Raw genomic sequence first — 14,372 nt, 5'->3', positions numbered from 1 at the left:
CCGCAGCCCCTGTTATGACAGAGTGATTGAAACAACCAGCGCTCGCGCCAGAGTACACGTCATCAGGGAAGAGTCACGGCGAGGGGGTGGACACGTTACTGTTTTTATTTAAACATTATGAGGACATACCTTTTTAATATTTATGTGGAGGGATAAATCATTTATAATAAACACTGCAACATTCCATAAAGAAATAAGACTTGTTGATTTTGGTGACTATAATCGTGTCACGCGCTTAAAAAAACGGGCTGGAACGTTATTTGGTACGTCGTTGTGACGAATAATCTGTGAGAAAAAAAAAACATCAACAGGGGAATAATCTACTGAAACTTGGAACTCTTCAGGGAGTAGTGATGTGTTGTTCATGAAGGATTCGTTCATTTTGAACGAATCTTTAATATGACTCTGAGTTGACTCCGGTTGATTCGTTTGTTTCTTTATGACTGCGCATGCGCAGAAACATCTCCATAGGTTTTCTGCGGGAAACTGAAATGATTAGAACCGGAAGACTTCAAACGGGAACTTATCATTTCTGTACACACACAGATTTAAATTGTATTCTTCTTAAATGAACAAAACGACTTGGAAATAAATATTCGTTAATTTTGCAGGACGAGATTCAAAGATATGAATCTGTAAATTAATCTGAACTTCCCAAAACTATCAGGGAGAAGTGTTTTCTCTTTTATATACAGTATATAACAGCAGTCTTATCTTTAATTGTCTCTTATCCCTCATTTCTTCTTTCTGTTTTACTCCTCTTTTCATTCAGTTTCCTCTGCTTCTCTTTTTGACTGTTACATTTCTTTTTCATCTTATTTTAACTGCCTAGCAGCTGCAGGTAATGCAGGTTAGTCATCCTGTAGGATTCTGGGTAACTGAGTTCTCTGGAGTGAGTTTATCTCACCGCGCACCGCTGCTGCCCTCTGCTGGTTTCCGGCGGTGTAGCGTGGCCTCATTGTCGTTGAGGAGGACTTTGAGGCTGAGGAGCAGGCTTGTACAGGTACGTGTGGTGGAAATCCAGGACGAAACAAGGGTTAGTTTGATGTGTTTTAATAAAGAGACATGAATAGATGGTGAGATTCAGTACTCTGAAGAATGAATTATAGGCTTCTGTACAATTACAGCACAGGAAAGGAAACAAGAACACTTCTCTTATTGATTGTGACAGGAAGTCGTAGTGTCTCTCTCTCTCTCTCTCTCTCTCTCTCTCTCTCTCTCTCTCTCAATAATAGTGTCTAGAAATAGTTTTTATGATTTTATATTTGGTTTACTGTTACAAATCAGATGGTTGGGGGTTCAAGCCTCGACCACCAAGCTGTCACTGTTGGGCCCTTGAGCAAGGCCCTGAACGCTCTCTCATCCAGGGGTGCTGTATCATGGCTGACCCTGCGCTCTGAATCCAGCCTTCTAACAAGCTCGGATATGTGAATAAAATATTTTTAATTGAATGTATATGTAACAAAATAAAGGCTGCCTCTAGGATGCTTAAAAGAAACAAAGAGAGCAAGATGCTCAAAACCAGAGCAAGGATAATACACATTATAAGACTTAGCAATGAGAGTAACTAACAGAGCGGTACAGACACTATAGTAAATGAGATGAACCGGTAACAGGTGAGAAGATCAGAACTTGGGGAGCTGGAATGGGTGTCATGGGTGGAAACTGGGGATGTGGGCGTGGCTACAGACTAAATCAGTTATGACATCACCACATACAGTAACTACTAATTTAAATTTTAAGTGTGTGTATTGAAGTGTTGTGTAAAGAAGTGTGTCTTCTTCCAAATATTATGAGCATTTTTAGAGTTAGTGCTCATGAACTAGATCTGTGTGTGTGTGTGTGTGTGTGTGTGTGTGTGTGTGTGTGCAGTGGAAGGTAGACCCGAGTCAGCAGATCTAAGGGCATTTTCACACCTGGCTCATTTGGAGCGTTTGTTTCGGAACCTGGTGTGTTTTCTCCCTTGGTTCGGTTCATTTAGACATATATGAACACTGCAATCTTGCTCGGATCCGCACCAAAACAATCTGTATTCGTTTACAATTCGGTTCCTCACACCTGACTTGCATAAACACATTTTGGGATGCTTTTAAATTGCCTTGTGAAAGCAAACCGTGCCAAGGACAAAATGCAACATTTGAACAATTTATGTCCCCGTTTCAGAACAAATCACAGATCTACAGATCTGAAAACGCTCTAAGAGAGTGGAATGGTCAGTAGGACTGGAGAAGTGCGCAAAGGTAAGCTAGGCTCAGTCCATTATTGTGTTGGATGTAATGGTGAGGAGTTTAAAAGAAGTACAAGCCTTTATTGGACATCAGTGTAATCCTAACCCTAACTGTATTAGATACAGAATTTATATCTTTCTTATAGAAAGTTTGGGATCAAAATGAACAAAAAGGAGTGATTATGGAATAAATGATCAAATGAAGATCAGCGACCCTGCTATGAGCAGCTGTTGACCACACCAGCATGAGTTGTGTCTGACAGTACTGATCTCCTGCATATTCAAGTGACTTTTACAAATTCTGTCCCATAATCCACTCCCACTGAACCCAGGTGGAATCCCACACTGATGCTGATATACCTGGTGTTTCAGGAGTTTAGGAGCTTCTCCAGGTTTCTGAAGGTTCAGACAATATCCACACCGGTCCTGCAGCTGATAATAACAGTCTCTTCTGGAGAAACACACAGAGACTCTGGAGAATGAGAGAGGAGTCTCAGTGTCTCAGCAGTAGAGTCAGTACTTTATGGTTTTATCTGACTGCATTATGTGGCCATCAGTGTGACTGTGACATAATCATGTAGAGCAGAATAAAGAAAAGGTGGACTCCTCTCACAGATGTGTGTGTGCATTAGTGAGTTAGTGTGGTGTGTTTTCTCTCGTCCACAGTGTGTGTCATTGTGCTGTATCACATCCTCCCCCTCAGCACCTGCAGTCGCTCCCAGCTGCAGCAGTGCTTCTCTGTGCACTCTCACTGACCGAGGTTTTTGTACGGCGCTCTAACACTGTGTGAACACCCAGCTACTACTGATATAATGTTCACTCTGACAGTAGTAATCTCCTGCATCTTCAGTCTGGACTCCTCTGATGGTCAGAGTGAAGTCAGTATTAGATCCACTGCCACTGAAACGAGCTGGAGTTCCTGTGTATGAGCTAGTAGCATCATAGATCAGGAGTTTAGGAGCTTCTCCAGGTTTCTGCAGGTACCAGTGTAGGTCATTACCACCATTCACTCTGCTACTGGTTCTACAGTTGAAGGTGACTGTTTTTCCTGGATCAGCAGTTTGCACTGAAGGAGTCTGAGTCACAGTCACCTGACCTCTGGATCCTGAAGAGAAACATAGATTGTGTTTCTATGCTGTAAAGTGGTGTAGAATTCGTATGAAATGAAGTGTGTGAGGCTGTGAGTTGATGTTAAACTCTCACCTTGAGTCCAGAGGGCCAGTGTGCAGATGAAGACGCTGATCAAAGTCATGGTTGCTGTGGGTGAAGTTGCTGAGCAGCAGCTCTCAGTCATGAAGTGTTAAAGTCACAGGGCTATAAACACTCGCAGAGCACTGAAGCATGGACTGCCAATTGCTATTCTGGGAGAAATGAAACTCTTCAGTCCTGTTAATGCAAATCTCAGTTACACTTCACTGCTCTCTCTCTCTCTCTCTCTCTCTCTCTGGTTAAACACTAAATCAGTCTGTTTGTATGAAGCTAAGTGTCTGTTGTACTTTGATTTCTTCATTTTACCAAAATTCCAGTTTGAGCTCCTTCATGACTCGACACTTCAACTCTGTATGACACAGACAGTGATGACAGTCATGAAATTAAGCATAATTCATCACCTTCTTTTAAATGTGGAACACTGACCAGGTCTTTAACACTACTACAGAAAAACTGTCTGAAACTTTATAAGCAGAAGAATTTACACTTTATTCACTTTATTCAGTCTGAGACAGGAGCATCAGCACTAGGAGGACAATCCCACAGGTACAGAGTATTCCTAACTTTGTGAAATTACACCAAAATAGTCCAATAAAGTCCTGGATCCAGCTGGAATCATGAACTCTATTTTACAAGGAATTTCCAGCTGTTTAGGAGCTGCCTGACCTCAGCACTGACTGTGTTTATCACACTGCACCCTGCTGCTGAATGACTCGTGTGAATGTAAACACGTAGACGTTTAATAAGTAGGAGTTGACCATAACTATTTGTTCTTTTACTGAAGCTACTATGGACAATATATTCAGAGAAAAAACAGCTGCCGTTCTACAGTCAGTGCATAGCATCAGTGTTCAGGTAGAATATTCATTTTCAGACTTGCTGAAATATCTAACCATAACCCTAACCCTAGTAGTAACTGGGCTTTAACAGAACATGAATATAGACCTCATTAAACCATTTTCCCCTGTTTATATGACCTGTGTTCAGTCCCTTAGCACCAGCATTAATAGCCTGGGTCAGTTCATGACTTGTATTCTCAGGGAGTGTACACTATATCACCATGTACAGCTTGGTATGAATGATGACGACGTTACTGTATATGGATTTGCTTTAAAATGTTTTTCTTAAAATTTTCCTGTCCATTCTGCATCATAGATTAATTTAATGGGCTACCTGGAGACACCTGAGAGGGTACGTCTGCAAGAAGTACCTGATGACGCCATATCCACTGCCACTGCCTGGACCTCAGGGTCAGTTTAAGTAGATCCTGCAAAAACTCTGATCAGGAGAGAAATGACCTTTGGGATTCTCAAGTCACACTTCAATTGTTTAAGACTGTAAAGATAACAGTGCTGCACAGTATAAGCATGATTAGGAAGGAGAAACTCCCTGTGAGATAATTCACATTTTTAATACTGATGTACCTCTGAGGTCACGCTGGTACAGCTATAGATGGAGGTCCTAGGTTGGAGGAAGGCTTTTCCCCTGTGGATTAAGCAGGAAAATATTGCTAGTAGATAAATTTGAATGTACAAGACTTTGTGTAGATCACTGTGGTAATTTCATATGAAAGCAGTGAGTGAGTGCGTTTCCTCCCAGAGAGCTCTCAGAGCACACAGAGATCATCTGTATATCAGGATTATGTTCAAATTTGGCTAGAATTAATGTATTGAATACACTAAAGTCACTTGTGTTCAGAACACAGTAATCACCTCATGTGTAGTGCTGCCAGGCCAGACTTTGATATGCTGGAGACACCTGGGTCAGAAGAGGGATTTCAGAGCTATGGTCCTCCATTAAAGGGCCAATTCTTCAGCCAGTGTATAATCTGGAGGTGGAGGACCACAGGCAGGGTTTTATTTATTCATTCTTTCTCCTATTATCTGTAACAAAAACACTATCAGGGCACTTTGTCAGAGGAAGAAATCAGACAATGACGTGGGTAAGAACATTAAGACAAGTGGCCCACTTTGTAAAATATTTTATACTTGGTCTTTTCTGCTGCCGAGATCTCCTAACGCTGTTGGGAGTGCAGCTTAAAGGATTAACAATTACTCATAATTTACTGCTAATTATTTCATTTACAATTACTTTTACATCAAGTGTCATGTGAATTAAAATAAAACGATCTATTACAACTGATTTATTTACACGGTCAGCTATTTTAGCCGATCCATCTCCAGCTTTTCCAACAAGCATTTGGATCAGAGTGAGATCTGCTCTATTTAAAGTGAATGTGCACAGGACTTGATGAGGAAAGCCTGGCTCGACTTAGCCAGCTATTAACCCACGTCGTGATACCAGAAAACCCAGCTTATGAATGTTTTGTTAAGTGAAGTCGGCTATTGTACTGAAGCCCCAAGACTGTTGAGCTTGCTTTGTGGTACAGTCCTCAGGTGAGATTGGTCATACATTCTGCAGGAGTGGGTGGGAATGTTTAAACTTTATGTGGGAGTGGGTGGGAATGTTTAAACTTTATGTGGGAGTGGGTGGGATTGATCAAGCATTCTGCAGAAATGGGTGAGATTGGAGATAGTCTGAGCAGGAGCAGATTGAGATTGGTCAGGAGCAGATTGGGATTGGTCAGGAGCAGATTGGGATTGGTCTGGAGCAGGACTGCTCAGACTTTCTGTGTGGTTGTTGTTGGTCTCGGGTTGTTGATGCTGCTGATGTTGCAGTGTTTTTGAAGAATCTGTACAGAAAACCAGACAAACGTTTTACATTTCACACTGCAATAAAGTCATGAAACTGTAAAACACTGGAGTTAATCATTAATGTAAAAATACAACCAGTGCCTTACAGAGTTTCTAATTAATGTCATCCAATTAATTACAAATAAAGTATCATATTCACACGTTTCACACAAACTCCTGTATCACGCAGTGTCCTTGCTGCGTTACTGAAATTAATGTATTTATTTTAAAACACTCTTTAAATATAGAGGATTAAGATATAAAAAACATTTACATGTGTATTTCTGCATTACATTTTATTATATTTATTTTTAAATTAATTGCTATGCTTTTAAAAAATTCTTGTGTTTATGCTGATTTGAGAATGCTAGACTGAATTAATCATATCTAATGGTTTAATAATAATTATTATTATTATCTAATGGTTTGTTAATAATTAAAGACACATTCAGTTAAATGTCAGCTCTATAATGTGGCTCTATACACTGAACATTAAATTTATTATAATAAATTATTAAATCTATAATAGTGTTTGATATTAAACATGAAGAACTCAATTTTATGTGCAACAAAATATAAATATTATAAATACTTTCTTAATGATTTAAAACAGGATAAAGATAATTACTAAGCAGTGAAAGAGAATGATGAGGAATTGTTTGTATGTCCACAGCTGAGAAAGGTGGACTCCTCTCACAGATGTGTGTGTGCATTAGTGAGTTAGTGTGGTGTGTTTTCTCTCGTCCACAGTGTGTGTCATTGTGCTGTATCACATCCTCCCCCTCAGCACCTGCAGTCGCTCCCAGCTGCAGCAGTGCTTCTCTGTTCACTCTCACTGACCAAGGTTTTTGTACGGCGCTCTAACACTGTGTGAACACAGCACTACCACTGATCTCATGATAACTCTGACAGTAGTAATCTCCTGAATCTTCAGTCTGGACTCCTCTGATGGTCAGAGTGAAGTCAGTATTAGATCCACTGCCACTGAAACGAGCTGGAGTTCCTGTGTATGAGCTAGTAGCCAAGTAGATCAGGAGTTTAGGAGCTTCTCCAGGTTTCTGCAGGTACCAGGCAAGACTGTCACCACCATACACGCTGCTACTGGTTCTACAGTTGAAGGTGACTGTTTTTCCTGGATCAGCAGTTTGCAGTGAAGGAGTCTGGGTCACAGTCACCTGACCTCTGGATCCTGAAGAGAAACATAGATTGTGTTTCTATGCTGTAAAGTGGTGTAGAATTCGTATGAAATGAAGTGTGTGAGGCTGTGAGTTGATGTTAAACTCTCACCTTGAGTCCAGAGGGCCAGTGTGCAGATGAAGACGCTGATCAAAGTCATGGTTGCTGTGGGTGAAGTTGCTGAGCAGCAGCTCTCAGTCATGAAGTGTTAAAGTCACAGGGCTATAAACACTCGCAGAGCACTGAAGCATGGACTGCCAATTGCTATTCTGGGAGAAATGAAACTCTTCAGTCCTGTTAATGCAAATCTCAGTTACACCTCACTGCGCTCTCTCTCTCTCTCTCTCTCTCTCTCACTCTCTCTTACTGGTTAAACACTAAATCAGTCTGTTTGTGTGAAGCTAAGTGTCTGTTGTACTTTGTTTCTTCATTTGACCAAAATTCAAGTTTGAGCTCCTTCATGACTCTTGACACTTCAACTCTGTATGACACAGACAGTGATGACAGTCATGAAATTAAGCATAATTCATCACCTTATTTTAAATGTGCAACACTGACCGGGTCTTCAACACTACTACAGAAAAACTGTCTGAAACTTTATAAGCAGAAGGATTTACACTTTATTCACTTTATTTAGTCTGAGACATAGGAGCATCAGCACAGGAGGACAATCCGACCGGTACAGAGTATTCCTAACTTTGTGAAATTACACCAAAATAGTCCAATAAAGTCCTGGATCCAGCTGGAATCATGAACTCTATTTTACATGGAATTTCCAGCTGTTTAGGAGCTGCCTGACCTCAGCATTGAATGTATTTATGGTGTCACACTGCACCCTGGTGGTGAATGACTCATGTAAATGTAGACACTTGCAAGCTTAATAAGTAGGAGTTGACCATAACTACAGTATTTGTTCTTTTTACCTAAGCTACTACAGGCAACGTATTCAGAGAAAAAAAGGTAGCAAACACAGGTAAACACATCTATAAATGGATTTACAGAAGGCAAAAATGATCTACAAATAGCACAAATCCTCTCCAAATGAAACTCACTGTCACATCAGCATCCCATGATCCTCAGCCTGCATCCCCTAGTCAAGCTTCTGTCCCCATGTACAGTCACCTGATTACTATTGACCCTCAGCTGTTTGCACTCACACTACTCCCTTTAAATAACCTGGACTCTTATTAATACTTTGTGAAGTCTCACTTCAGCATTGTATCTGTAAATATTTCAAGCTGGTTATCTGTCTGTTTTCATTCGTATTATCATCTTAGCCTGCTTTATGTTTACTAAAGCAGGTAAACATGACTGAAGCAGGTAAACAAGACTTAACTAGACTAACCTTAATTAAACATCATAAATTAGACTTGAGAGGTGTCATTTATGACATTAAATTAATTATACAATGAGATGTAGAACAGTGCTCTCTGGGTGAGTCAGAGATATTAATATTTAAATAATAGTATAAAAATGTTTCCATATTGTCACGATCTCGCCGGCAGATGGCGCTGCGGCAACGACGTGCACGGAGAGCCGGAGAGCGCGCCTGCACGTACCAGAGCGAGCACATGCTCGCGCGTTCCATAGAGACTTTGTTTACAAAGAACATGTGCGTTTGATACTGTTTGGTTTCCACACTGTTCAGTCATTGGTTGATTTTCGAGGGAGTGTAATGATTGATACCAGCTCTCAGCACTCAAAGTAATCACAGTTGTTATTTAAACCCCTAGCAAACCTAGGGAAAACCACCTCCAAATAGAGGAAAACAAAGGGTCACCCCACACTGGGCTTGATTCTGGGGTTACAGACCAGTGAGTAACTTGTTAATGCAAATCTCACTTCCATCTCACACCTCCTGTTTATCATCTTTATATAAAGCAACCTTGGGTTTAATAAAAGGTGCTATATAAATGAAAATTCATATAAAATGATTATAAAAGTTACACTGAAAATAATTACAGTAATCTTACTTTTAATTTGAACATGTAATATTGGCACATCAGTCTTGGGATGATAATTTGAGTAACTCATGTGTAGGAAACACTGCATGCAATACACTCATCTCTGGATCTCGTAGGGTTCTTGCCACTTTGCTAATAGCTTGTGTGTTGATGAAGGTAGTAACAACAGTACTTTCTGCCCCAGCTGGTATTCTCTGTGTCGTGCATACTGGTCATACCATCTCTTCTGTGCTTGCTGGGCCGCTTCCAAGTTCTCGATAGCTTGTTCTCGGTACTTCTCTAGGCGGTCTCTCATCTGCAGCACGTACTGAAGAATGCCTTGCTCACCCACTGCCAATGTTGTAGTGGCTTACCAGTTCTTTCTCAGCAGATCTAGTGGACCCTGGACAGACCAATTCAAAAGGTGAAAACCTTGTTGATGCTTGGGGTACCTCTCAAAATGCAAACAGCATGAATGGCAACCACTTGTCCCAGTCTTTTCCTGCGTCACTGACAAACTTCTTCAGCATGTTCTTGAGTGTTTGGTTGAACCTCTCAACTACTCCGTCCGTCTGCGGGTGATAGGGACTCGTCTTAATCGACTGGATACCCAGCAGTCTGTGGAGGTGCTTCATTAAGCTCGATGTACAGTTGGTACCTTGGTCTGTGATGATCTCATCTGGGATACCGACTCTGGAAAACATTTGCACAAGCGCACTGATTACCTTGGAAGTTGTAATGGATGTGCAAGATGTCCTGACCATGGTATAGTGTGTGCAAGGTGTAACACACGAGACCTACAACACTTAGGGACGACAAGACGTGCAACACCATCAGACATCATATACAAAATACCATTTTGCAAAACATACATTTCAGCACCAAGAGTTTGTACTTTGTTTTCCCCCACTTTGACAAATAATGGCTTTAAGGTACCATCGGCCTTCTGTAACTGGGCAATATGGGCTGGGATCTTCCACTCTCTGCCCTCTAGACCGTCTGTGGATACCTTGGGTGTCGGCATGCCCAAATGCTTTGCCATGTGGCTTTGGCACAGTGTTTGTCTAGGTTTGTTACAGCTCTAGATCAGACTATCGTCTAAGTCTGGCAGAGGCTGAAAACCAGTCTTGGCTTGAGGTCATTTGAGCACTGGACATGATACAACAGTTCGCGTATTTGTGGGTTTATCACACAGGGTTAACAAGTCATTCAACACTGGTATATCCCATCCAAGAACCATATCAGCAGTCTGTCAACTACCCCAACACACTCCAAATACATTTGTTCATTGACATTCAGTGTAACCTTAGTTGTAGGGTACATAACTGTCACCGTGAACACATTGTACAGATATGGTCTTCACATAATTAATCACGTTTTCAGGTACATAACCATGTTTAATCAGTGACATTGAACTTCCTGTATCAAAGCTTTCATGGTCTGTCTATTCACAGAAACATGCAACAGTACATAAAGAGTTCAGTACTGTCTGCTTTCTTCAGAAGCTCGACAGTTTAGGCTTGCGCATAGGGCAATTAGCAGCTTTATGACCTTGTTGTTGACAGTAAAAGCACATCAAACTTTTCCTAGAAACATTCGTAACGGTACCTTCTTTGTCCTGCTCAGTCCTTGAAGTTCCCCTTATCATTGTTGATTGTTGGTGTGGCCGTCCCCCTCGGCATGCATTAGCATGCTGCATTGCAACTCCAAGTCCGTGCCAAATGCTTGAATCGACGAAGGTAGTTTTCGATATCTTCCCCCTCATGAGCGCAGCATCGTTGGCCGTTTGGCACCAGTACTGATGCTGTTGGTGCTTGCACTCTCAGTGCCTGTTGCTCTGTTGACATCATCTCACTTCGTCGAATCATTGGAGTAGGGAGCTCCATTCAGGGACTCGGTGTCAACTCAGGTGAAGCTGGTGTCGTTCCATGATGCTGCAGTGACTCCCTCAGTTCACGTAGCTCAAAGAGTAGACCCTCTTCTCTCTTTTGCTGTGTTGTCTGGAACTCTCGGCTCAGGCTCACCATCTCACTCTCTGATGATTTTGAGACTGGCTGCTGTCTTGAAGAATTCCCTTTCGCCGCCGCCTTCTCAGGCACAGTATCCCAGTCTACATCCTCCTGGGCAAACTTGCATTGAGAATGCAGACCCTTCCTAGTCCGCCTCCCCATGCTCACTCCCTTGCGGCTGGCCATCCCACTTCTGACACCATTTGTGACAAGGCGTGATAGAAAACTGGTCTTGCACAAGAAAATTGATGACAAGGCTGCAATAGCACTTTTGTGCAAAGATGTTTTATTGACAGTGCTCCTGTTTACAGTCCACCAAATGTGCACAAAAATATGTACATGTGACGGCCCAAAAAAAATAGACAAAATAGGGTAAATGGGGTAAATGGAGGAAAACTATACAAAAATATATACACTACAGCACTTGGTAACTCCTTCCACAGAAAGCTCTTCGCACTGCTGAGCACTACAACCCACCTTTTCACAAATGAACAGGCCTGGCTTTTAATCTGGAAGCTCCACCCACATGGACTCCTCCATGTTCTTCCAGGGGTAAGTATTAAAACAATGACTTTTCATATATTACAATATCTATAATAACATAATATTCATATATCATAATGCACATACACATACATTAATATTTATTATATAACATAGTATATATAATATTCACTTTTATATAGGAGTTAACTTAGGTTTCGCATTCCCAACTCCCCCCAAAACAAACAACAGTAAAGACGGTCCAGTTACTGGAGCGATCGCGCAGGCGCAACGCAAGAATTCAGAGATATCTGGCTTTCTGGTTCGCTTCTGGTAATCTGGACTAAGACGCATCATACACAGACAACTACAAACACAACACGATGTGCAGCTAAGTACAGTAAACATTTACTGGTATCTGGTGTCTACGTGTTTTTATTGTGGGATATGGGGAAGGATGCGGTAATGGAGTGGATGTGTGTGTGTGTGTTATGTATGCAACTGGCACGTTAACCTGCCCTAGTGTGCACCCAAGTGTAGGGGAAACGGGTGGATAGTGGATTATGTGTGTTTGTAAATCTAGTGCTGCCGCAGTCATGACAGAGCCCACTATCTTAAGGTCCTTCCACAACATTTCTATTGGATTAAAGGTCAGGACTTTGACTCGGCCATTCCAAAACATTAACTTTATTCTTCTTTAACCGTTCTTTGGTAGAGCGACTTTTGAGATTAGGGTCGTTGTCTTGCAGCATGGCCCACTTTCTCTTCAGATTCAGTTCATGGACAGATATCCTGACACTATCCTTTAGAAGTCGCTGGTATAATTCAGAATTCATTGTTCCATCAATGATGGAATGTCGTCCTTGCCCAGATGCAGCAACACAGGCCAAAACCGTGATACTACCACCACAATGTTTCACAAATGGGATACGGTTCTTATGCTGGAATGTAGTGTTTTCCTTTCTCCAACTATTACGTTTCTCATTTAAGCGAAAAATTCTATTTTGGTCTCATCTATCCACAAAACATTTTTCCAATAGCCTTCTGGCTTGTCCACGTGATCTTTAGCAAACTGCACAGGGGCAGCAATGTTCTTTTTGGAAAGCAGTGGCTTTCACATGCGACCCTGCCATGCACATCATTGTTATTCAGTGTTCTCCTGATGGTGGATGAACTTTAATATTACCCAATCTGAGAGAGGCCTTGGTCTTACATTTTCTCCATTTGTACACAGTCTGTTTGACTGTGGATTGGTGGAGTCCAAACTTGTTAGGAATGTGGTGTTTGGGTTGCGATTTATAAGAAAAATGAAAAGAAGGCGCCGCTACACAATTCCTGCACCAAGCGCTTGGAAGAGTTGCCAAATGACACACAGACACACACAGTTCAAATGGCAAGCTCTCTCATTATTCAAAGAAAATCAGAGAATATCTATCATGCTTGACACACAAGAGAGACAATGGGTTAACTATTGATTGGCTAGACGGAAGGGCATATTTACATAAAACAGGAAGCATTTCAGTGTAAGAGAGGAACAACTCCATATATGATATTCAGGAATTCATAGGAATGCAAGTAAATGGTACTCTGGGAGACAAAGCAATGTGCACAAATGGTTAGGAGCTTTATCTGTCCGTACCTGATTGAAACTGGTTTCGTGCAGTGGTGGAAGAGTTAACAAAGGAACAAAGAGGAAACGTGTTAACAAGGGAACAGAGAGGGAAGAGTGTTCACAGTAAACTCATCAAAACTCTTTAGAGATGGTTTAGTGAACTTTTCCAGCCTGATGAGCATCAACAGCTCTTTTCCTGAGCTCCTCAGAAACCGCCTTTGTTCATGCAATGATAAACTTCCACAAGCATGTGTTGTGAAGGTCAGACTTTGATAGATCCCTGTTTTTTTAATTACATGTGGTGCTCACTCACACCTGATTGTCATCCCATTGATTGAAAACACTTTACTCTAATTTAACATTCAAGGCATTAAATGGTCTTGCCTCTCCATACTTGTCTGACTTACTTCATCCATACTTCCTGACTTGTCCCTTATATCATCAGAACTTGGCCTTTTGTCCATTCCTAGATTTCGGCTGTCCACTACAGGTGGAAGGTCATTTTGTGTTGCCTCTCTGAAACTGTGGAACTCACTACCTCTTACTCTCCGTAACATCACTTCTCTGCCTAGTTTCAAGACCCAGATAAAAAACATATCTGTTTGAAATGTATTTTCAATGATTTTTTCCCTCAGTTTATTACATTTGTGTTGTATGTATTTGTATGTATCTTATGTATTTGATATATATACTATGTAAAGCGACCTTGAGCTTTGGAAAGGCCCTATATAAATAAATCTTCTTCTTCACCTTCAAAGAACTGCTAATCCTAGAGGTTCACATACTTTTGCCACTTATGAAATATTGGATCATTTTCCTCAATAAATAAATGACCATGTATAATATTTTTGTCTCATTTGTTTAATTGAGTTCTCTTTATCTGCTTTTAGGACTTGTGTGAAAATGTGATGTGATGTTGATTTAGGTCTAATTTGTGCAAATATATAGAAAATTCTAAAAGGTTCACAAACTTTCAAGCACCACAGTAGATGTAATGTATATAATAAAGAAAGATTTAAT

The 14,372-nt window shown here is 41.0% G+C and overlaps 1 protein-coding gene and 2 gene segments (V, D, J or C); 1 reads left to right on the top strand and 2 right to left on the bottom strand.

Annotated features, from left to right (window-relative positions):
- Positions 1–3,569, bottom strand: part of LOC128623257 (immunoglobulin kappa light chain-like) — a 73,683-nt gene extending 70,114 nt beyond the window's left edge. The window contains exons 1-2 of the mRNA XM_053650247.1: positions 3,431–3,569; positions 3,020–3,332 (exon numbers count right to left, since the gene is read on the bottom strand). Of these exons, the coding sequence (XP_053506222.1) occupies positions 3,020–3,332; positions 3,431–3,521 (404 nt within the window). The 5' untranslated portion in view covers positions 3,522–3,569. The remainder of the gene's footprint in view (positions 1–3,019; positions 3,333–3,430) is intronic.
- The window catches only part of LOC128623258 (Ig kappa chain V-III region MOPC 63-like), a 149,775-nt gene that overhangs the window by 121,241 nt on the left and 14,162 nt on the right, over positions 1–14,372 (top strand).
- LOC128623273 (immunoglobulin kappa variable 6-21-like) lies at positions 6,720–7,614 on the bottom strand. The segment is given in 2 exon segments: positions 6,720–7,318; positions 7,417–7,614. Coding segments are annotated over 2 exon segments (420 nt in total).

Source organism: Ictalurus furcatus, chromosome 19 (genome assembly GCF_023375685.1).
Source record: "Ictalurus furcatus strain D&B chromosome 19, Billie_1.0, whole genome shotgun sequence".
Classification (NCBI taxonomy): Eukaryota; Metazoa; Chordata; class Actinopteri; order Siluriformes; family Ictaluridae; genus Ictalurus; species Ictalurus furcatus.
This window is presented reverse-complemented; position numbering and strand designations above follow the sequence as displayed.